The sequence below is a fragment of the Magnolia sinica genome, chromosome 13 (genome assembly GCF_029962835.1).
Source record: "Magnolia sinica isolate HGM2019 chromosome 13, MsV1, whole genome shotgun sequence".
Lineage (NCBI taxonomy): Eukaryota > Viridiplantae > Streptophyta > Magnoliopsida > Magnoliales > Magnoliaceae > Magnolia > Magnolia sinica.
The window spans coordinates 38,069,192-38,095,508 of record NC_080585.1 but is presented as its reverse complement, the minus strand read 5'-3'; the positions used below and the strand labels follow the sequence as shown (position 1 = coordinate 38,095,508).

General features: G+C 41.8%; 1 protein-coding gene across 4 annotated transcripts in view; it reads right to left on the bottom strand.

Annotated features, from left to right (window-relative positions):
* Positions 1-21,808, bottom strand: part of LOC131223614 (uncharacterized) — a 57,694-nt gene extending 35,886 nt beyond the window's left edge. For all 4 annotated transcript variants that reach the window (XR_009160583.1, XM_058219061.1, XM_058219062.1 and 1 more), the window contains exons 1-2: positions 21,456-21,808; positions 1,726-5,469 (exon numbers count right to left, since the gene is read on the bottom strand). Coding sequence is in view for 3 of the 4 variants with exons in the window: in XM_058219061.1 (XP_058075044.1) it covers positions 1,726-5,469; positions 21,456-21,788 (4,077 nt within the window). In the remaining variant the exon portion in view is untranslated. The remainder of the gene's footprint in view (positions 1-1,725; positions 5,470-21,455) is intronic.
* Between the last annotated feature and the right edge of the window lie 4,509 nt (positions 21,809-26,317).

The window sequence follows — 26,317 nt, the reverse complement described above, 5'->3', positions numbered from 1 at the left end:
GATCTAGAAGATGTGGATGGAGGATATCAAAGAAGTCACATTTATCACGATCCTAACCATCTAATTGACAACCACAAAATGAACAGTTAAACAAAATATTACACCAAAACTGATGTCCCAACTACCTGACTGGCATCTGATGACCATCGATCCCACACATGTACCACGGTAGTTTGTCCGGTGGATTTAAGTTTGGCGCTTGAAGATCAAGAACCGGTAATTTCGATTGGTAAAATGAAAGCAGATCACTAATTACCCATAACCTAGAACACGTAATGATGGGGACATCATGCGCACACACGCACGCACACCACCCCCCCTACGCACGTACGTACGCAGAAGGAGGGGCCCATCATCGATCTGGCTCGATGACGACGTCCAGGGAGGGCCTCCTATCTAGAAGACGAAGTTTTGGTTCAAAAGGGTGGGTTCAATAGTCAAGAAAAGCCCATCATAGGATCTCATGATCATGGCCCACTCGTCGGATTAATTTCATATTTTAGGTTTTGCTTATTGTTATTATTTAGAACATCGTGAACGCTTTAAATTTCTTTGTTTGGTTTTTATTTTACTTTACTTCATCGCCAAGTAATAGGTTGCGCACATGGTGCGAGTTTTTAGGGTATAGGGTTTTCCCTATAAATAGGCACCCCTTGTAGTTCTTTTCATTCATTCAAGTTTAATAAAAATCCCTGCTTTATTTTTTTGTTCTTTTCGTGAGTTGTGGAAGAATTCAAAAGTGGGTGTGAAGCCCTCCCTTCTTCGAAGGGCTAACTACCGTAGTACAAAGTCACATCTATCTCCATCCGCCCCTACCCTCTTCCATCTATATCTCTCATCTTCTATCATCATTATTGCTTTGAATTTCCCAACTTTTGCAGTTATTCATCCCCTTACAGCTAGTTTCCAAAATCTGGACCTATAGGAGGGCTGAAACTTCGGCGGAGCACTACACCTCGACCTTACGTCTGATCGTCGTCAAACTTGAAGGGATTGGAAGTCTCCCCTGGCTGACCAAGGCTTAGGTGTCACTTTGGGGACGCGGGCTTCCATCACACATGTGGCCAGCCCACCCACGCACATGTGTCAGCCCCAGGTCACCATCTGCACGCAGGAGCTTTCTCCGAGTCAGGTCTTCCTATGGTTTTCCTCTTTTCATTCATATTTCCTAAACCCTAGCCCTAGTTTGCATTAGCCCTAATTTATTTGCCCATTTTTTTCACCATAGGGTTCCTTGAATTGAAATTGGAGAATCCCTTGGATTAAGGATTAATTTTTATGCATGTGTAGTTGATTTCTATTTCCCTTTAACATCGTTTGGTTTATAATTTTTATTGGTCCAGTCTTAGCCTATGTCAGCCTGAACCCGCATAGATTCCCTTTTTTAATTAAATGATTTGGATTGTCATGTGGGAAGGGATGTGGAATTTGTGTAACTGTTTCTGAATTGGTATGATCTAAGCCTGAATTCTTGCATCTCATACTTAAATTTCATGTCCTGCATCACGTAATGTCGAATGGAAACCATTGGGGGTTGGCAATTTACGTAACAATGGTATAAAGTTATAATATATTTTTGTGTGTGGGTGGGTGGGTTGGGAGAATGAAAAATCATATAAAGAAGGGACACAACTGAAGTTTTCTCAAAAAAGAATTCCTGAAATATTTCACTGTAATGGAACTATGTATCAGAAGAGAACATCAGAAGGAAAACAAACAACACACCTTTAAATCAATGCAGCTTAAATGAAATGAGGCCGGGCAGTGATCACATAATACTAATTTACCACCATAGCGACAGATAGAACAAATATTGTCACTTCTCCAGCGAGAACGATCTCTCTTCATTCGTGCATCTGGATCTGATCTCAAGCCCTTAAGCTTCCCATCACGTACCACTTGCATTTGACACTGCAACAGGGACCTGCCATCTTGCAAGAAAATATGGGCAGATGGCCGGTGATTACTGCTGCCAGCATGAACCTCAAAACCAGTCAGACTGTACACCTTTTTGCAGCACTTGCATTTGATTCCTTCACGAGTGATCCGCCCTTCAGCCACAACATGGCGATCCTTTCCTTGCATATAACATACCTTCTGCCTCGGTAATACTACATCATTATCTATCAGCCAAGACAGAACACTTCGAACCATGTGCTGGCTGGAACATGGTACTACGGCCCGTGGAGCTCTTTTGCTTGATCGCAGCACATGTGTAAGGTATCTGCTGTCTGATTTATCGCCTCGTGTAATTCTAGCACCAGATGACTTTTGTTTCTTTCGCTTCCGAGAACCAGAAGAGCTGTCTCTTGAATGTTTTACTGTTTCATCACACAAAGAAGACAATCCATCTGGTTTGACATTTTCAACTATAGGTGACCATGACAACAAATGAGCATTTCTTTCATGAGGTAGTAGTTGAGAGGCAACAGCAAATGAACTGTAGTTTCTCCTTTTCCGGCATTTTCTAACACCAGTGAGTCTTACCTCACCAGATCCAAGTTCACTTGACAGTAACGAACCAAAAGACCAACTAGTACCATTGCAAGACCGCCCATGTAACAGCTGTGCATTTCTCTGAATCTCAAGGCGAGGAGTCACACTGTTCACACAATTCTTGCATTTCTCACTGATCGGACTGTCAAATTTCTTGCTGACAAGCTCGTCTCCTCTTGAACTAATACCGGAACTCTTATCAATCCCTAAATTTTCTGTCCATGCCTTGCAGGCTGCCCATAGAGAATTAAAGCCACCACCATTGGGTAGACCGTAACGTAAATCAAGCTTTTTTCCTTTTCTCACATACCAAAGCTTCCAGCCTTCAGCCGAAAGGTGCATCCTTGCTTTTGACCTAACTTGTTTAATCTCTCTGCATGAGGTATTTCGTTTATATTTCCCATCTTTTCCACATTTGTAGTAGTCTATTACGGCTTGAGGGCAGTATTCTGGTCTGAAAACTGCGGTATCCTTCTGCTCAGAACCGTCATGGACCTTCTTTTTTTCACCCAAATGAGAAGGGCTACCTTCTGCACCCTGCTGTTGGATTTCAGGCAACTGGATCTGTCGAACATCTGAATCTGATCGGCCATCAGAAGTTGCCATTCCAGTGGAGGATCTCCCTGTGTCCTTGTGCAATCCATCATTCCTCAAGTCTTGATTATCCCTGAATAACTCGGGAGAACAGCTAGAGTGCTCTTCTCGGAGCATAATTTTCTTCACCACCCTAGAATACCCAAGAGGGTCTTGTGGAAGAAAGTCAGGCTCAGGATGAAATGTTGCCACTGGCGGTCCATCAACTTTACAGCCTGGGTGATCCTCTACACTTCCATGATCATTTCCGCGATGCCAAACCTTCACTTCTTGTTCCTTCAAATATATACAGGCCGTATGAAGGGATGGGTAGGCTTTTCCTCCAGGTGAAATATAACGCTTCCTAACACATTTTTTGTCTGGTTTAAATTCCAACTTCCAACCAAGAAACAAAAGATGCAGCCTTGCTTTTAAAGATGTACTGCGTAGATTCTTTGAGCCAGCGAACCTTCTTTTTTCTTTCTTTTTTTTCTCTTTCTCTTTTAAAGATGTAAGTGCACAATATTCTGCTATTGCATTAGGAAAGTATTCAGCCCTAGAAAGTAACTCCTTACCCACAGATTGCCAAGATCCATTTCCTCCTGATGCTTCATAAGCCTCCTTTTCCAAAGGAGCAAGATCACTGTTCAACTCAGCATCTTGGTCAACACGCATTCCAATATTTTTACCCTCATTACCATTCAACATATCATGAACAATCCCATCGTCTTTCCATGCTGTACAGGCTTCAGAAAAAGAATAATAGCGACTCCCCCTGGGTGAAACATTATGCTGACAGTTAATATCAGTTGGACCATTGCCTAACACCCAACTGGTGGCCAAAGGTTGCATTTTGGCTTCCAATCTTGCACTGTCACCTGGTACCAAATGCGGCTGGACACAATGATTATCACCATATGGAGAAATAGAATCTGATGGTGCTTTAGGTTTGGGAGTTTGGGGGTCTAGATCCGAAGGTAAAGGTGAAATACCTTGGCTACGTGTAGAAAAATCCCTGTGAAAATGAGAGCCACAAGCATTGGCGCTAGGATTGTGAACATCAATCAAACCCTCCAATCTAATATTCTGAGAGGGTTCAAGTGCAGCAGTATTTGGTACAGAAGGAAATGCCAAACCATGCTGGCGTAAATGGTTCTCTTGACCAACACATTCTTCAGACCGGTCCAATGTATGCTGTACACCATAATCTTCAATTTGGTCTCTCAAAACTGACCTGCTTGCTGAAGATTGCACCATACAGGTTTTCCTTCTTTCACTCACACGAGTAGTCAAATCCTCTTCAGATATGAAGTCATCAGCCACGAGATCAGACCCTCTAGGTCCAGACAGGTTCTCCTGATCATCCTCCTTGTGAAGATCAATAGAATCCTCTGATCCAATATCCAAAGCAGGTTCAAGAGCAACAGCATTCAGTTCAGAAGGGAGAGCCAAAACAGGTTGGCATATTTGCTTGTCTTGATCAATACATTCATCTAAGATCTGTGGACACTCCTCTATTTGGAATTCCGAATCTGCCTCACTTATGGAATTTCGTGATTTGCTTATTTTCCTCCGTTTACTCTTCCGGACAGCCAAATCTTCTTCGGCCACATTAGATCCAACTAACATCGGTGGACTGTACTCATCCATTTGGACTCCCAAATCTGCCCCACTAACCAAAATTAGTGATTCACCAGTCTTCCTTCTAGTCTTGCACGCAGCCAATTTCTTTTTGGCCACAAAATCTGACGCAGGAAAAGGTTGCCCAGCAGCAGCATGCACATTCTCCTGAACAGCTTCCAGCACCAACTTTTCCCACACACATGTCTCTCTGCAAGTCCACTCCAAACTTCTGCTTCTGAGACAAACATTGGCCCTCATATCGTACCAAATTTGCCTGACTGAAACAGGTAATGATCCCTCCTGCTCTATTTTCTTAATAAACCCAAGAAACAACCAGTCACCACGATGTCTCCAACCTCCCAAAACCTCATCCCAATCTTGGGAAAGACGCAAGTGATCAACGTTGATCCTTAGTTGATCACCTTCGTCGGGGAAAAAAACCAACCTTTCCCCGGCACCTTCTTCATGATCGAAAACAACTCCTTCCCACCATGCATCATTGACAAAAGCATCAACACAAAGTCCATAACTAAGTCTGGATTGCTGGATGTTAGAATGAGGAGGCAAAGGTCTTATGTGGCCTCGGAAAGTTTTTGGGGTCCTACAAACAGTGACCATGCCTTCAACAACAGGTGAAACAGAAATTAATTCTATGAGTTTTGAAGAGCCATTTTCGCTGAGAAGATCAGTATATTCAACATGGCGGACTAATCTTTCACATCTGATGACAACTCCTGTTGACCATGACCCTTTCAGTCCATCCTCAAATTGTCGTACCTACAAAAAATAGTTTGAAATCTGAGAATGATGTTGCACTTGAGCGAAGAGACCAGAAACAAACTTTTCTAGCAGGTGTAGTGGTGCAAAGAAAAAAGGCAAGGAAGAACAATAAGAAAAATGATAAACAAGAACTGTAATTTTCAGGAAGGGATAAATTTCATGCCATCATTTGTGTTTCAACATAAACACAAGTTTGAGAAAAGGGATGAGGAAACAATGACAAACACAACAATCTTTCTTTCTTTTTTGTATTTAAACATGAAAAACAAGAGCTCTAAATTAACCACAACCAGATAAGAGAATGAACAGGACTCAACATATTTTAGTACCAACTCCCGTTATGTCCCACCAGAAACCAATATGGGCTGATATGAGCCTGTATCTGCCCCCAGTATCGCACATCGGGAGGGGGTAATACAGAGCTGATACAATCATGCAGCCATGTTGGATCCAATATTTAAAACCATGGTAACATTGCAACCCTACCATAACAGCTGCCATTATAATGGCTAGTATGTGCTATAGTAGTACTAAATAATAGGATAACAATCATTATCACAGTTCCAAAACTTTACGAATATATTTTCCTTTTTTACCTTTTTTTAATATACTTTTGTATTAAATAGAAATCTATCCAACTCCTCCTAGTAACAATGCACCAACCAGTCCCCCAAACAGGGTAAAGGAGGGTCGATGCCCGGTAGCAGCTGATAGTTGAATTTTTAACCAGCAACCAAGAGACGCCAACCCCAGAGTCCAGACAGCTGCTTCAAAGCTATGACAATGATGATGACGACAACGAAAATGAAGGTGTGATGATTAATAAAGACGAAGATGTACTTGCAAGTCACAACAGATTTTCAATGGTAGGCAGAGAATGTTTCAACATTGAGGTCTTGGGTACAAGACTTTACCTATTAAAAAAGGACACTATTGTCAAATGTCAATTAATGTGTTAATAGTCATAACAAATTTCTGCGGCAAACATGTTATTAAAACAAGTGAAAAAGGGAGGGGGAATGATCATTATAACCATTCTAACAAAGGATGATGGTAACACCTTCTCCATTGCCATGGTTATAGAAGGTTACAAAAACAATCTGTTGTATGCTTGGCTGAACAAAATGGTTTGGCCCAGAACAGTACGGGCAGTACAAAATGGTCTGCCCATGTAGTAGAGGATCATACAACCTTTCAGATATCTGATCCTTTAATTTTGCAAGGCCCCCCATTAATTGAATGGCATATGTATGAAAACTAATACATTTTAGCCATTCCTATCCGCCTGATTGGTGGCATTAAATCAATAGCGTAAACTTAACATTTAGTGGTCAAAGGAAAATGAAAGATAGGTATCTGATAAGTTTGACTTTGATTTTGAAACATAAACCATCCTTATTAGGGCCCAATACATGAAAGGACTCGACGGATAGTTCACCCTGCTACATTCACTGTGCATCATGCCGGTCATTACTAGTACCACAAAAAGTTTATTCAAAGAATGAACTTAATTGTCCAAATGGCATCCTGCAAATGGACGCAGATTACCTGCAACCCCAAGTCAAAGGAAAATGAAAGATAGGATTATCTGATAAGTTTGACTTTGATTTTGAAACATAAACCATCCTTATTAGGGCCCAACACATGAATGGACTCGACGGATAGTTCACCCTGCTACATTCACTGTGCATCGTGCCGGTCATTACTAGTACCACAAAAAGTTTATTCAAAGAATGAACTTAATTGTCCAAATGGCATCCTGCAAATGGACGCGGATTACCTGCAACCCCAGATCCAGCTAGGTGGGTGCAACCAAGCCCGTGGGGCCCACCTCGATGTATGCATTGTATATCCATGCCATCCATCCATTTTGCCAGCTTATTTTAAGACATGATCCCAAAAATGAAGCAGATACAAATTTAATCTCAGGTGAACCACACCACAGGAAACAGTGGTCCTTGAACGGCCATCACTAAAAACTTCCTAGGGTCTACTGTAATGCTTATTTGCCATCCAACCTGTTGATAAGGTCACACAGACCTGGATGAAGGCAAAACATAAATATCAGCTTGATCCAAAACTTTTATCACCCCCAAGAAGTTTTTAATGATGAGAATCCAATCCCTACTCTGTGGTCCACCTGAGATTTGCGTCCATTTCATTTATGGGACCAGGGCTCGCAAAATGGATGGACGAGGTGGATATACTATACATACATCAATGTGGGCCCCACAGTCAGAGTCTCATCCACCTGGTTGGATCTGGGGCCGCAGCTAATCCACATTCCCTGCAAATGGATGCTTTACCCAATAGTCCACATTCACCAGGAAAGAAACCCAGTAACCCACTGGACATATCAGCAAGATTATTATTTTTAAAGCAATTTTTAGATATATGATGTATCAAGATGAATGGTTCAAATTTTCATATAGCAGAAAGGTGTGAGACCAGCCTGTACAGGAAACAAATAAGTAACAAAAAAGAAAGCAATAAAAACTGCCTGTACTCCGGAGATAGAGAAGCTAATAAATTGGTCACCAGCTGATAAAAAAATTCAAAAACTGAAAATACAAACAAAGGAGAAGAAAAAATCAACTGCAACAAAACCCGGAATAAAAAGAAACCAAGAACCATACACTCAAAAAAAAAAAAAAATGTTGCATCATCAAACCAATCAAAGTCTAAGCAATCTGCCCTGCCCTCTTTACATCAAGTAATCATCAGATGATTTCAAGAGGAAATATAGAATGCTCAGCGTGAAACAATGATGTTTTAGTAATCGGCATTTCAAAAAGGTGGGACCCACTTGTCAGTGACCCAACCATTCCTTGGTGAGCACCACATGATGCTGGAAAAGTGCCTTCACTGAATAATCCTACACAACCGAATTTTGACCATCTTTGTCGCTGGTTAAAAATAAAAATTAGCAGCTGATACACCCCCAACGGGAACAGAAAAGGCCACAAATCAGGTAAGCGTCACTGACTGATGGAGGAGAAACTTAATTCATGACCCATCCACTGTGCAGCACATCAAGAGAAGTTAACAAAAGGTCTGGATCACCTAATGGTGGGCCATGTTCATACAGGATGCTGGCACAGGCCATGACACAGCTGGTTGGGGACCAAATAAAATGTCATTCTTCACAAAGCGAGCTAACATAAATATGGGCCCACCTTTCTGTGATCAAGGTCGTTCGTCTGGTGGGACCTGCCCTGCGGACAGGCCCCATTTGCAATCCAACTATAACATCACTTTTCTTTTTCTTGCAAAATGTGCAACATGGACTAAACAATCATCGGATAGTCGATATCCAGATGACATATGACACCCAATACACAGGACTCAATTATGGAACCGCTAAGCCATGGTTCTTGACCAACCATAACCTCTGATTCATGGACACTTGTTTGTCGAAATTGGACCATTTGATGTTATTGATGCAGGCTGATCTGGGCCACGATCCATGGGCCAGGCCCATCATTTCCAACCCAATAGTTGGCCCGTCAATAAGGAGGCCCAAGCCTCTTATTTAGATAGCTAGCCTATTTAAGTAGTTAGCTAGCAAAATCAATCAGCTAGCTAAGAATAATCCAGTAGACATGTTTTTAATGCATTCTTATCTCTTTATTATATTTTCCATATTTATAATAAGTCATTGGTTGTCAATGACATTATGTTTTTCCTTGTATGTACGTCTCGAAAGCCTATATAAGGACCTACGACGAGTAGTATGGAGCATAGATGGAAATATTGATAACATATCGACTGATACGGGTGTATCGTATCCATATCAGCCGACCATGTCGGGGTCGTATCGGTCTATATCGGCCGATACGGGCACATCAGGTCCGATATCCTGCACGCGTGATACAGGCGTATCAGGTCTGATATCCTACCCACGTATCGGTCAACCCCGATACGCATATAAAAAGCCCAAACCGGCCATTTCTTTCCCCTTGTCGATCTCTCTCCCTCATTTCTGCTCCAATCTCTGCAATACCTCGATTAAATCATTCCTAAGTGATTTTCGGCGCCATTAACAGCATCTTGGAGGATCAAAACATCCAATTTCATCCAATTTGAAGGATCGAAACATTTTGGGGCCGGTTTTGAAAAAGATTGAAAAATAGGTTTTTAAAAAACTCCATTTTTTGTTGTCAATCCTTCTTCTAATCCATTGTTCTGGTTATTAGACACCTAGATCTACCAAAAAACATCAATTTTGAAGATTGATTTGAGCTTTTTTGGGCATTTACGCCTGACTTTTTTATATTTTTCAAAAATCATTTTTTTTATCTGATCTCAAATCTGTACTCTCCAGCCATTTTCGATCAGATCTATGTAGATTTGATCAGAATATATATATATATTAAATCTATTGAAAAATATATAAATTTCAATTTATTTTTTTTTAATATGATGTTTCTAATCACAGATCTGGAGAGGCCATGCATTTTTTAACGGATCTACATCATATCTGATAAAAAATGTAGTTTTTTTTTTTTTTTTTTAGAATTTCGAGATTTATGGAAATTAAAAAAAAAAAAAAAAAAAAAAAATTCAAATGCATTGCTTTCGGGGAGGGGGGTGGCTAAGTTTATTGTTTTGGGTTTTTTGAGTTGTTTTTTATCATATCTGAGTAGTTTGGTCACCATTTTTCAAATATTATGTCTAGTTTTTAATTATTATTTTTTTGCTATTTCTTTTAATATGGTGATGTCTTAATGATGGAAATTGATGATACATTTTTTTATTGTTTGTGGTGTTTGTTTGTGGCTTGTGCAGACTGTAAAGTACTAGAGTGGCCATTGTTGTATAATTGTATTTGTTGAGATAGTTGGAACTGGAAATGAGAATGAGGATGTAGGGTGGAAGTATGGTGTAAGGATAGTTGGGAGTAGACAACAAATAATGTGCAAGTTTTGTAGGAGTGTGAATGGGGGCATAACCCAATTAAAAACAACACTTAGCCCATCAAATGGGTCAAGTTTCAGGGTGTCCGAGTGTCCCTCAGGCGGTAAGGGAGGAGATGAAGAACTTAGAAGAAATTAAAGGTAAAAGGGCGATGAGAGAGAGAGAGAAGAAGGCTACGTATTGCGAGGGCATTTTCACACCGGGCTCAAGTGGGGTTGCCTGTGGGATGCAGGGGCACACTCGGGGTGGGCGGCCCGTATGAGGTGGGTTGTTCATGTGAGGCGGTATCAATGTGATTTGGGGCCCACGAGGAGGGGTTCAGCCGAGGTCCTAACCCATGAGATGTGGGGCCCGGGCTATGAGACAAAAGGATTGATTCGCCATACTCTAACATTTCGAGCTTGGTTAATTGTACTGCATTAAATTGGTATTAGAGCGAGAAGTCTCTTATTCGAGACTCCTCACCGGGGGTGATTAATGCGGGGGCATTTTCACACCGGGCTCGAGTGAGGTTGCATGTGTGATGCAGGGGCACACTTGGGGTAGGTGGCTCGTGTGAAGCGGGCCCCACCCGTGTGACGCGGGTGGCTCGTATGAGGCGGTACCCATGTGATTTGGGGCCACGAGGGGGGTTCGGCCGAAGTCCTAACCCATGAGATATGGGGCCTGGGCTATGAGATAAAATGATTGATTCGCCATGCTCTAACAGTTCAAGCTTTTAAAGCAAGTAGTTAATTGTCCTGCATCACTACGCTTGACCAATGTAGAGCAAAGGTGTTTAAGGATTCTACGTTGTTGCCTGATGACAACATTGAGTCGAGAGGATTCAGATAGGGAGATGACAATTGCGATGAGGGAAAGTTTACGAATTCACCATGAGGATGAGGAGCAACGTTGAATGTTTGGGAAGACCGGTTCGGTTAGTGATGTGGGTGGGGGGAGTGGTGGTGGTAGTGGGCTTGATAACAGAGAATTATTTGGGGGCATTAGGGTGGGGTTACGTCGTGCCTTTAGCACGCGACCACAAGATCCGCACCCTTCTCAACCTAACCCCTCCCCTCATATTCATAATCTTGATTATGAGAGGGAGCCACGAGCACCTCCTAGTGATGAAACGGTGTTTAGAAAGGCCACTAGCACACTGAAGAAATAGAAACATATATGGTCAAAGCAAATAGTAGATAATCTTGGAAAGGCAGCTGCAAAGTTGTTCTTGCACAATAGTATTCCTCCATATGTTATCGATTGCCCATACTTTCAGGTGTTTATGGATGCAGCAGCTAATGCGGGACCTGAGTTTAAAGCCCCTAGTTCTTATGACATAGATTCAAAGTATTCAAATGAAGTGTACTAGGAAGTGTGGGCTTATGTACAATCATTTAGAAGCATATAGGCAAGTAAAAAATGCACAATCATGTGTGATGGTTGGACTGGCCCAACCAGATTGAGTATGATAAATTTCAGTCTACTCCCACCTGAGTACATTCTTCATTAGAGCCATCGATTCATCAGATGAAGTGAAGGATGCTAAGTATATAATTGGCCTAATGGATAGAATTGTAGAAGAAATTGGGGAAAGTAATGTGGTGCAAATTGTCACTGATAATGAGGCAGCATATGAACTAGCAGGAACACATCTTATGGCGAAGAGGCCTCATGTGTTTTGGTCACCTTGTGCATCACACTGCATTGATCTCATCCTTGAGGATATTGGGAAGAAGCCTAATGTATCGATACTGGTTGAAAAGGCAAGATCGATCATATATTTACAATCGCAATTTGATAACTGCTCTTATGAAAAAATTCACAGGTGGGCAGGAGTTGTTGAGGCCTAGGGCGACTGGATTCGCCACAAATTGCATAGCCATGGATAGTCCGTACAATCATAGAGGGGCACTTAGCGAGATGGTTGCATCTCGACAATGGCTCAACTCAAAGTATGGACAAAAGCCTGTGGAGATGTGTGCGATTATAAGGTACAACACATATTGGAAGAAAGTCTAAGAAATTATGAAAGCGATGGAACCTTTGTTTAAGGCTTCGACTGGTGGACAGTAATTATAGACTGATGATGGGCTTTCTTTATGAAGCAATGGACAGAGCAAAGTTGTCAATTCAACATGATTGTAAACACTACAGGAAATATTGGAAGCTCATAGATAGGCGCTGGAATAGACAGCTTCATCATGATCTCCACGCGGCAGGTAAACATAAGTTACATACTGTGATTAAATTTAGTTATTATTTTTCCTTCGATTCTTTATGTAGTGTTGAACATTTGATATGTTCTATTGTTCTCTTTTTTAATCAACTTGCAGGCTTCCTTTTAAACCCACAATTCTGATATGCGACTACATATAAAGATGCTGATGAGATTACTATCAGTTTGAAGAATGTTAGAAAAAGGTTGGAGCCAGACATTAACCGACAAGTTAATGTTATTAATGAAGTTAATAATTATTTACATATGTAGATCGTATTGTGTAGAGTCTGAGACTGGTAGTACTTATTATTAGCTACTATTTCATGGGTAAAAGTGTATGAACTAGCAATGGCAGCTTTGGAGACCCACTTGCATGCGTTGCAATACAAAGAACCAATCCAGGTAGGTGTATTAAGTTATAAACTATAAAGTGTGTTTTTACAAATTTAATAAACTAAATAATTAATATATGATATTAAGATATATTTCTTTGTTATTTATGTAGCTCAATACTGGGTCAATTATGGAGAAAGTGCACCTACGCTAAGGAATATTGCAATAAAAATCTTGAGTCAATATACATCTCGTACTAGTTGTGAAAGAAATTGAAACAGGCATCCACACTTAAGCAACGGAATCGATTGAATGCGATAAAGGTGCAAAGAAAGGTATTTATCCATATAATGTGAGGCTGCATTTGAAAAACATGAAGAAAGCAAGAGGGCAAGCTGACAACCAAGCGCAATATTGTCCAATAAATTTGGACTATATTTTTGCTGAAGACAACCCTCTTCTTCTATAGCTTGAACATGGGGAGAAGCAAAAAAGTAGATGAAAGTGAGGAACTTGAATACCCAGAACTCGTTGCAGAAGCCGCTCAGAGCCATCCTCCCAGCCGATTATTGAAGAAGCTGACGAAGGTGAACGTAGCAGTAGTGCGACTCAAACTGATAGCCATAGCGGTGACAGTGGCGGTGGTGGTGGTGGTGGTGGTGGTGGTGATGCATATGCTGCTTGTGTTGCTCAACACACCATACAGTCGTCTACAGATCGTGAAGCCGATGAGCACTGACGTGGTACACAAAGCCGGACTTATAAGTGTACTGAGTCACAATATAGCCAGCCAAGGGAGGAGGAGCATCATTGAGAGACTGGCACCAGTGGCACTCATGGAGCTCGGAGGCTTACAGCCCTTACGGATACACAGAGCTTGTTGCGCCACTTTCGTGTTGGGGTAGTCCTGATCATCGGTGTGGATATGGATATCCGGATCTAAATCCAAGTTATTTGTCATCAGTCAGCAGTAAGAGCAACAATATGGCGATTCGCCTGGTGTTGGTGGGTATCCTTACTTGGGATTAGGGACGGCTCCTAGAAAGGATCAATCTTCCTCAAGTTTCGTTTACCTACTCTTTCCATCCAGCCCAGGTTATTATGGATAAACAGCAGCAGCACCTGTTGCACAACCACAGGCACAGTCGGACAATGACAAGGACGTGGAAGTCGACCAACCACAAGTAGCCAGATTTTCATTTTGGTGGTGATTGGTGAGTTTTTATTAAGAATTAAGAGTAATGTTTTTTAGAGATTATTAGCATTTAAGAAAATTGGTAAGTACTAAGTATTTCTACATTTATATTGTTATTTGTTACATACACCTCGCTTGTCACACATTCTCCAAGCAAACATGTACGACGTATGTACTAGTAAATAGACTAGTGAGTAGTGAGTACTGAGTAGTGGTACTTCTAGAGTTCTTGGACATGTTAGACTATTAGCAATATATTATATCAATTTATGACATAAATCAACAGTTTATATAAAGAAAAAAATCAACAGCAAAACTTATGGTAGGTCAACCCGCTAGGACAGTATTCTTACCAAAGGATGGTCCGATACACCATTGAATAGATTGTCAAAATAAAAATAAAAATAATAATAATAATAATAATAATAATAATAATATGATAGATTCATGAATATCTCATTTTATCCTATTTTTCTAATAATTTTTCATATTTTTTTGCTTAACAAAATTCTGACCGATACGGCCAATAAGGGGCCCGATTTTGATAAGCGACATCGTATCGTATCATTTTTCCACGGGGCCGATACGGCGGCCGATACCGTCATTCAAAACCATGGTATGGAAGGTATCTTGAAATTGAAACAAATTTCTTGAGTTGTTCTCTTCTATTTGTTTATATTCTTGTGCTTAAGATTGAAGGTGCCTATGTTTGGGTGAATCCTTCCCATTAGCCGGCTACGCCAATTTGGTATCAAAGAAGGTTCCAACAGCTGGGTTAAAGTCCTAAAGCAACAACAATCTCCCTATTATTGTTTCCAAGTTCTTTGATCATAAAATTCTGCCTAATCTCCTTTATTTACTTCATTGCATCTATTTCTCATACCTCCATTCACCTTTTTTTCTTTTTTTTACAAAACCCAAAAGTCCAATTTACAAGAGGAGACTCTGTCGAAATTTTTTTCAACCATCAACCCCCAAAATCAGCACCATTCCAACTCATTAAAACCCCAAAATCAGCCCTAGCCAACCCATTAAAACCCCAAAAATCAGCCCTAGTTCGCCCATTAAAAAAATCCAAAAAATCAGCCATATTGCAACCCATTAAAACCCCTCAAAATGACAAAATCAGCCATATTCCAGCCCATTAAAATCCCAAAATCAGCCCCACTAAGACCCAAAAAGCAGCCCATTCCATCCCATAAAAACCCCCAAAACAAAAGAAAGGAAAAGAAAAAGGAAAAAAAAAAAAAAGGGAATAAAAGAAGAAAAAGAAATTAATCGTATTCTGTCCATTACTTTTCGGCGTCACGATGTCTACCCGTAGTGGTAACGTCTATCGATGGAGACTTACTGATCAACAACAAGACAATCGCATCACCGAGCTATTCACAAAGGTAGCCAGCCTCGAAACTGTTGTTGACCAACTACGTGGAGAACAACATGGTGAGCAACTTGATTCTATTGGAGATCCTGATGCTAGTCCAAATCCACAACAAGAGCTCCAACCAAAACCTTCGATGAATCAAAATGGTAAGAGTCTTTGGGAGTCTGTTTATGACTTCATGCAATGGCTCTTTGCAAAAAAAGCTCATGACACCACGATAGAGGAGCCCGAGAAAGATGATATTATCAAGAAAGTACGGATTGAAGTTTCGGACTTCACTAGTCGTCTTAATGCAAAGGCTTTTGTCGATTGGATTACAATGCTAGAAGATTATTTTGCATAGTACAACATGGATGATGCCCAGAGAGTGGCCTTTGTCAAGGTCAAGTTGAAGGGCCCAGCAAGAATCTGGTGGCGAAGCATTGACGACAACAACCTCATCATGGGTCATCCTGCTATCACCAGGTGGACTGACATGAAGAAGACGCTAGAAAGTAAGTATTTGGCTTAGGATTACATGGATACTCTTCTCCAAGAGCTCCTTGCATTCAAACAAGGAACTTTATCGGTGGATAACTGCACCAAAAAGTTCAATGAGCTTTTTGTCTATTGTAAGCTTGTAAAGACAGACCGCGTAACAACCAACTGTTATAAGGCAGGGTTATGCTAAGAGATCCAGCGCGAGATGGTCATGTATGATTTTGAGTCAGTTTATGATGTTCATAGAAAGGCTCGACGAGTTGAACAGCAGCATACTCTCCGACATTTTGGTTCTCCAGTTGAGGAACCTTCTATGAGAAGGGGTTCCGATCCGCATCCCAACCGAACTCCACCATAGGGCTACCAACCACCTCCTCACCCTTTTCAGCCACGCCCACATATGCAAACTCCTCTTATAAGGCAACCTCAACATTTGCAACGCCCTTCACCACAGAATTCATACTAAAAGCAATCGGCAGTGTAGGGATATGACACTAGGGGGCAAGATCTTAATCCTAATCCTTCCCTCAGAGAGAGGCGAGTTTTGATTGTTATCGTTGCAGACAAATGGGGCTCTTTCTAATGAGTGTCCGCAAGCCAGGAACCTACGTTACTACGGTAATGAGGAGGATCCCTACTATCTGAACGGCCATGAGTATTACGATGAGCACATTGAGATAGAACATCCTTATGTAGAACTTGCATCACAACCAAATGACCCTTCTATTGAAACTATACTAAAAGCTAAGAATGAAGGCCGTACTCTTATCATACACCGCCTCCTTACCACCACCAAGGAGGAAGAGGAAGACTGGCGACAAAACATTGTTTTCCGTACACGGATAAAATGGCAGGGCAAGTTATGTCATATGATCATTGATGGCGACAGTGCAATGAACATCGTATCTCAAGAGGTGATTGATAAGCTCAAGTTGCCAACTGAAAGGCATCCAAAACCATATGAGGTTGTGTGGGTCGATGACACTGCTATCCCCGTGACTCGAAGGTGTTTAGAATCATTTAAAATTGGCATATATGAGGATGATATTTGGTTTGACATAATTCCGATGAATGTCGCCAACATCCTTCTCAGTCGACCTTAGCTCTTTGACCGAAAGGTACAAAACGACGGTGAAGCTAACACGCATACTTTCCTATGGCGAGGTCATTGCATCCTTCTTGCCTGTTGCAACCTACGTCACCTCCTTCATCTACGCCTTCATCATCAACATTGGCTGCTCTTTCAAACTCCCATGTTCTCACCATGCAAAAGTTCAAAGAAGAGAATAAGGAAAAAGGCATAATGTTCGCTCTAGTTACAAAACAGGTACAAGAGCCTGTTATTGACCAGGATGAGCCTATTCCTGATGAAGTCAAATATATGTTGCATAACTTCCAAGATTTGATCATCGATGATCTGCCTAAGGAGGTGCCTCCATCGTGAAATATTTCGCATGCTATAGATTGGGTTCCTATAGCATCCTTACCCAACCTACCAACATACTGGATGAGTCATGTCAAGCACGCCGAGTTGAAGCATCAGGTTGACGAGTTGCTTAAAAAGGGCTATATTCGATAGAGCCTAAGCCCATGTGTGGTGCCAGCTCTCCTTACTCCTAAGAATGATGGAAGTTGGCGCATGTGTGTAGACAGCCAAGATATTGATAAAATCACAATGAAGTACCTTCCCCATTCATCGGCTTGGTGATATACTAGACTTAATGTCAGGTGCTAGCATCTTTTCCAAAATTGATCTTCGCAGTAGATACCACCAGATTCGCATCCGACCTGGTGATGAATGGAATACGGCATTTAAGACAACTACGAGTGGCTAGCCATTCGGTCTCACAAACGCACTTAGCACTTTCATGCGTGTCATGATGCAGTTGTTGCGCCCTTTTATTGGTAAGTTTGTCGTTTTCTATTTCGACGACATTCTTATCTACAGTACATCAAGAAACAAGCACCTCAATCACTTACGTCTTATGTTTAGACTCCTTCGTCGTGAGCGCTTCTACATCAACTTTAAAAAGTGTACCTTCATGACTTGAGTCGGGAGGGCCATCCAATAGCTTTCTTCAGCAAAAAACTCTTTGATGTGAAGCAGCAATATTCCACTTATGACTTGAGTTTTATGTTGGTGTTCAAATTTTGCGGCATTGGCATTACTATTTGGTTGGCAATGAGTTTGTCCTATACTCTAATCGTGAAGCACTCAAGTACTTAAATTCCTAGCAGAAGATGAGTGCTTGTCGCGTCAAGTGGAACGCTTACCTTCAGGAGTTTTCTTTTGTCATTCGTCACAAGGCTGGTAAGGACAATCAGTTTGTTAATGCATTAAGTCATCACACACATCTATTGTCATCGATGGCGGTCAATGTTCCAAGATTCGAAGAGATACAGTGTGAGTGTGCCGACGACAAGAATTTCGGGCGTATTTATACCGACATTCTTAGTGGAGAGCATGCAAGATACCCACATTTCGGCATTCATGATGGTTGCCTACCCAGTAGATCCATCCATGAGTATGTTGTGAGAAAGTTACATGCCTGTGGGTGTTACTTTTGGCCTCATATAAAACGGATGTTGCCAAGATTTGCCAGTTTTGCAGGGTTTGCCAACTTGCTAAGGGTCAAAAAAAATAGTGGATTATATCAACCATTGCCGATCCCACATGCTCTATGGGAAGATCTGAGTATAGACTTCGTCCTAGGTTTGCCAAAGACCGCTCGGAAAGTTGATTCAGTATTTGTGGTAGTTGATCGATTTTCAAAGATGGCTCATTTCATACCATGCTCGAATACAGCAAATGCTCTCAAAATTGCTCAATTATTCTCTCGAGAGGTTGTTCATCTTCATGGGCTTCCAAAGACAATTGTGTCTGATCATGATACTAAGTTCACGAGTTATTTCTGGAAAACTGCTAGGGCAGCGACGCAAACCAAGCCTCAGTTCTCTAGTGCCTACCACCCTCAGACCGATGGTCAGATAAAAGTGGGCAACTGTAGCTTTGACAAGTTACTACGGCGTCTTGTCCGCGATTATATAGCTACATGGGACGTAGTAATACCAATGGTTGAATTTGCTTATAATAACTCGGTCAACCGGTCCACAAGGATGTCACCTTTTGAGGCAGTAACTGGTACACGACTGTGTCTCCCAGTCAATTTGGTTCCTTTACCCTTAGAGTCGAGAGCAAGCGTAGATGTTGATAACTTAATCCGCCATATGCCATAAAGTGCATAACGGAGCTCGACGCAATATCATCGCAAGTAATGAAAGTTATAAGCAGCATGCAAATACAAGACGTCACTTTGTTGAATTTGCGAAAGGTGACATGGTTATGGCCCATATTCGTCCTGAACGGTTGCCTCCTGGCACCTTGAAGAATGCGGGACCATTCAAAATCATAAAGAAGATCGATGTCAATGCTTATGTCTTAGATCTCCCACCAGATTTACCTGTCAGTCCTACTTTCAATGTGGAAGACCTTTCCACCTATCATGGGCACCATACCGATGATGGTATTGAAGAACATGCCATCACACTTCCGATTGTTTTGCAACCTACAAATACAATCGTTGATATTCTCGATGACCAGATTGTCTCCATGCGCCAAGGTGGTTACCAGCATTGTTTGAATTATCTCCGATATTATCGAAATATCTCCAATATTATTGTTATCTCTAACTTAGTGATACCGATAACACTAGTAGCGATACCGATGACACCGGTAGTATTAGAAATTCCAGACATCAGCAATGTATCACTAAGTATCGCCAACATATCGATATCGCCAATATTTTCAATTGTGTAAATTTCAGGCGTCGCTTGTATTGCCAATGTATCAATATCGCCAATGTATCGCCAATATTTTCGACTGTGTAATGACGATTGTATCACAAGTGTATCGGCAATATTTCAATAATATCACCATGTAGAGATATCACAGAAAGTGTGTTTACTAAAAAAAATATATATTTCAATTTTTTTATGATCGCATTGTTGTATGCAATTTTCAAATCGTCGTTGTTAATATTGATAATATCTCAATATTATCATTATCGCAACATACTCAATATCAAGACCACAATCTTTCATTTCCTTTCCAATTGTTAATGATTTATTGGCAAAATATTGTGAGTTGTTGATATTCTGCAATATCGATGGATGATTGGATGGTTAGATGGGATCCATGGGACGGTTAGACTATTTCTTATGACGACACATGCTTTTAAGCCCCCATTAAATGGAAACTCAAGGTGTATACATTCTTTTTACAATTTTTTTATTTCTAAATATGTAAATATGTGTATTTTAGCATTTGCTAAAGTTTCGCTAGAAATTCTACCATTTTCCCATGTTTTCCCGCATTTATGGTTATCAGCGATATCGATATTGCTTCCGTATCCCGGCCAACAAAAATTGTAGTGATACCTCTCTCCGATGCTACATGGACCACAGCTACCGACTTCCAGCGTCTGAATCCTAATCTCTATGAGCAATATCAAGCCATTATCTTGCCAAAGTCGAATTCTTTCAAGCGGGGGAGGACTGATGCAGGCTGATCTGGGCGACAATCCATGAGTCAGGGCCAGGCCCATTAAATCTAAGCCCAATAGTTGGTCCGTCAATAAGGAGGCCCAAGCCTCTTATTTAGACAGCTAGCCTATTTAGGTAGTTAGCTAGCGAAATCAATCAACTAGCTAAGAATAATCCAACAATCAGACATATTTAATGCATTCTTATCTCTTTAATCTCTTCTCCATATTTGTAACAAGTCATTAATCATCAATGACATTATGTTTTTCCTTATATGTACATCTTAAAAGCCTATAAAAGGGCATGAGACGAATAATATGGAGCCATCTTGAAATTGAAACAACTCTCTTGAGTTGTTCTCTTCTATTTGTTTGTGTTCTTGTGCTTAAGATTGAAGATGCCTACATTTGGGCGGATCCTTCCCATCAGCCGGCTGTGCCAGTTATTCAGTCTTAACCATCCGATAAATGCCCACCAATTCGACAGTCGAATTATCAATTGCAACTAATGTTCAGTTCATCATACATCTAAACTGTGACCCACAGGGGCAGTTTAATTTGAATTACTCGAATTCCACATGCAATTTCAATACAATTTATAAGCGCCTGAGCGCCATCATACATCTAAACTGTGACCCACAAGGGCAGTTTAATTTGAATTACTCGAATTCCACATGCAATTTCAATACAATTTATAAGCGCCTGAGCGCCAGTGTATCATCCACTACACTCTGCCAAAGTATAAAAGTTCTCCTCTTTTTGTAAGGCATTAACAAAGCCGAGAGGGTATTGAACCCTGAAACTTAAAGGAAACAAGAAAATGCCATTAAAACTGAAGAGAGAAGAAGGAAAACAGCACAAAACACCGACAAAACAATCGGAAACAAAAAGCAATACAGGGAAAGAGAGAGATGAGAAAAAAACACGAACCTCGACCTTCTCTCCACAAAGAAGCTTTCTTTCTCTCTCCTTTTTCCTCTTCCTCTTCTTCGTCTTGCAGGCATCAGTGCTTACCAGAGCGGCCATGGCCGACCTGGAGGAGGCAGGGGTGCGTACGATAGCGGGGGAGGGGGTGCGTAGGATTAGATCGGCTTCGCAAATGAAGTTCGAAAGAGTTTGTAGGGGTTTTGTTCTCAAATCTTGGGCGCCAAGAATAAAAACAGTACGCCCCCCAAAATCCCCTCCAGCTTTCCTATTTCTTCCTGAGCAGTGTTCACATACAGCCGCTGCATCAGAACTTCTGATACATCTATCTTTTCTCATTGATGTATAATTCTTATAGAATATCTTATCCGTAGAAAAAGTATTCCACAACAAGATTATAACATTTATATAATTTTTCGACAATCTATAAGTGGAACCAGACAAAATTCAATATGTATTTACAACGGATAGTATGATTTTTCCTATTTTTATGGTCAATTCAACCAGTGTATAGATGTAAATTTTATAAATTTTAATTAAAATTATTTTTTAATTATTTTAAACGGATAAGATCATAAGATTATTTTAAATTTTTTTGATACAAGGAAGATGTATCATAATTTTTGAAACGAACTATATGAACGGTTCATTTTTTCCTGTTTGAGCTAGAGACTCTTCTCCTAGTTTGCGCCATTTCAAATTTTAAAACGGTGGTGAACCATGCTTCTCGCATTTGGCAGTGAAATACAGCTATCCGGACCATCAAAATTTTAGGTCTGATTGTGGATGGTGAATATTCTAAAACATCACTGCTTTAAGATATTCTAACCGTCCGATTATTATCCACCAAGTGTTTGGTTAAAATCAAAATAGTGAGTGGTCCAATTTCGAAGAAAAATCATAAAATTATATTTATTTTATCACTAAAAGTTTAATATCATTCTCCATCTACAATTCGGTCGAAGATTTGGACTGTCTGATTGCCGTACATATGTGCCGTGTGTACGTTTGAAGCGTGACAATCGTTGATTAAAATGGTAGTAAAACTTAGATAGGAGTCCAGCATTCTTTTGTTTGTGTGGCCCATCTAATAAGTTGATCAGTCTGATTTTCAAGAAAGATGATCATCGTGATGTAATGCATATTTCTTACGGATAGGATTATACACGTGCTAACAAGTTGGCGGGAAGAAATGGTTGTATCATGAGCCCTGATACAGCCGCTGCACCCCCATTGGCCTTTTCACATTACATTTTTTCTTTTTCTATTTTGGTTAAAAACGTTGATGCTCCGGCAGTGATTGTTGATACGCGGGCAGTAAGAGCTTTGATTGTCTGGCTATCTTAGTGGTGACCATTGAAGCGACGGTTGAAATGAAAACCATCCAATGGTTGGAATTCAACGTACATGTATCCATTAATTAGGGGTTAGGATCGTTCAACCCTCGTGAACTTTGGATGATGACCTACTCACGATGGGTTTTCAACTCGGACGGTTTAGAATGACAAATGCATTCCACGTGTGCAGTTTCTAAATGCCCGCGTAGCATCTGTCATTCTCTACGGAGTATCAATTACATCTTTTGTTTTTCCAACGACAGAATTACCAAGAGAGTCCAAGGAGAGAAGGAAAGAAGGTTCGTTGCACTCCAGCTCATGGTTGCATCGGACACGTGGACAAACGGTTGATCTGGACTGTCCATTGACCAGAATCCTCTGCAACAACTGTTTTACGTAAAACATCCATGCAGCTTACAACTTACCATGTTATACATGTGAAATCCACTCCATCCATCAGATGGGCTCCATGGTGCTAGGTCCTGAGGCAAAAAATTCTCCCGCTCAACAACTGGGGTGGGCCACGTAACAAGGAAAAATGGAGATGGGACACGGACCATAGGTTTGTGTGTGGATGCACCATGGGGCATATCTTTCATCAGGTGTGGTTCACCAGGATGAAGGGAAGATCCTAAAACATGTCTGGTAAAAAAATCTCATGCAGGATGGTTTGAATCTATGTGGTGAACATAATCAAAAGGTTATACACTCGGTCAGATACGCACCAGTCTCACGTGGAGGAGTAGCATCCTCAAGCTGGGAAGCAGGGATTTATAGCGATGGAGTGGGAGTCACAGGTGGTAGAGCGGGAGTCGTAGGTGGTGGAGCGAGAGTCGCTCGGGTCACTCTCCTGGGCGGCATGTCGTATAGGAAAGAACAAAGGCGCCTATCAACGTTGAGAACTTTTGAAGGCACGCACGTTAGGGAACTAAATCAGAAGGTTATACACTCGGGACCTAATTATCCTGAACTCATAATAGATATGTGATGTTATCCTGAGTTATTCCCAAGTTATGCTTTGATACCAACTTCTGTCACGCCTCAAACTCGGAAATCGGGCTCACAAAATTTTCGATCCCTGAATTTGGCACTGATAGCCTCCTTAGTACCCCATTCTCGGCACCCGACACCTATATACCAGGTTTCATGTGAAACCCGTATCCTTGCCCGTACTGTTACGTAGGCTTCCACGGTCCTCCCGGTCGAATTTCGGCGATACACGATCTGTTATTGGCGTTTGCGCGCGATCCTAAGTCGTATCCCATATATTAGAGTCGGCTCGACCTAAGACTTATACCAGTGCGACCGCGCCATCGCCGCGGTTCCGATGTCGCGTCTCGCACGCTGATGTGATACTGGGCCAGGAGATGTGGGCCCGTGTTCAGTTCGAGGAAAACGCCGCACTTTGCAAAACCTAAGAGAAATATCCCATCAATCAATATCATCAATCACCTCACATGTCAAGTATAACATCCCATCCCCAAGTACCAACGCCCATCCCTAAAGTCAACTTTCTCCCTTACATGTCAAGTACACATCACTCCATCACTCACCATCCCTCTCTTCCACCACCCCTCTCTCTCTCTCTCATTCTCTCTCTCCATTTTTCAAGCAACGCCCATGATAGGTGGATGTCCAAGCTTCCATGAGAGAAGCTAGTGTGGCCCACCTTCCTACCTCCCATCTTAACCATCCAAAATCCATCTCGACCGTTGAATCGCACCCCTTGGAGCTTTAGGTCGCATTGGTGGAAGAAGGAAGAGGAGATTAAAGGTGGGTGTTCATCCATCGATTTTTAAAAAATTGATGGCCCACTTGTGGTGGGACCCATCTTGATGTATGCATTGTATAGAGGGACCCATAGTGGCGGGGTCCCTCCGCTACTTCGATCTCCATTTCTCTCTCTCTCTCACTCTCTCTCTCTTCCCTTTTTGTGGCCCACCTTGAAGTTGATCCACACCGTCCACGTTGATGTGGACCCATCATGATGTATTTATTATACCTGCACCATCTAGCAGAACTGGACGGTGGAGATCCACCCACCTGATGTGTGTGCACGTGTGCAGTGCACTGGTCATGGTGCCACCTTGATGTGTATGCTTTATGCACACCGTCCAACAATCTAGACGGTGCAACCCACCTGTCCGTGTGATTATTCACACTGTCCTTTGCATTGGACGTGGGGCCTCACCTTGATGGATGTGTTAAAGTCCAAGCCATCCATCCCAACTAGATGGTGGGCCCTACCATGATTATATGTGCTTTATCCTACCGGTCCATTCATCTGGACCGTCCATCTATGTGGACCACACCAGCCATATGGCCGTTGTAGGACGTCAGCAGTACAGGTGGGCCCTCATCGTGATGTATGTATTCTTACACCCACACCCATCTGGACAGTGGGTCCCATGCTGTAGGCTGCTGCTGCTGCCTGCCCTGGTCATCAGCAATTTTGTGGGGCCCACATAGCTCTCAGTTGCATCACGTCAGCAGCTGTGGGTCCCTGCATGAGGTATGTATTATATCCTAACCGTTCATCTACTGGGGCTGTGCAGTAGTTGCTGTATTGATGTGGGACCCACCTTTGCTGTATGTGTATATCCACATCGTCCATTGACGGTGGGACTCACCTGTCATGTATGTGTTTCATCCCTGTTGAGGGACCCTCTTGCTGACGTGTTGCAGGCCAACACGTGAGAGCCACACATGATAGATGTGTTTTATCCCTGCTGCGTTGCAGCCATGGGACCCACACACATGTGGACTCCACCATACTGTATGTATTTCATTAACACCGTCTAAACAGTGGGCCCCACATCAGCAGCTGTAGCCGCTGCTTTGACGCAGCAAGTCCTATGGGTATCATCATGAGGCTTGTGTTTCATCCTAACCGTCCGTTAGATCAATGTCCAACCTCCTGGACGCTGCCTCATTCAAACACAAAAAATAATATATAATAAATATACATATGTATATAATAAGTAATATTATATCATATTATATGTGGTGGGTCCCACGTGGGACCCACCTGACGTGAACGGATTGGCTAGTGTGTGCTGACAGCGGCAATATAGCTGTTGTCATGATGTCATCAAGTTTTGTGGGTCCCACTTGTATTGACGTCAACAGGGTCTGTGGGACACACATGTGGTATGTATGATATCCAACCTTTTCATCCATTTTGCATCCACACCGTACACTTGTGTGGGCCCCTCCATGATGTATTGTATTTGCAAGCCGTCCACCTGCTCAGTCTCGTGCAGCAGGCAGCTGCTGCTGCCCTACACATCAGCGGTTTTGCGGGCCGCACCTTGATGAATGTGGTGTATGCACACCGTCCAGCAAATCTGGATGGTGGACCACTCCATGATGTATTTGTTTCGATCCACACCGTCCAGACAGTGTTGGACGGTGTTGGACATGTTTGGGTGGTACTGATTTACATGGGAAATGTTTGGATGGTGCCGAATTTACCTGGACAATGTTTGGACAGTGCTGATCATCATTGGTGCCACGTGCCCCATAGAATGA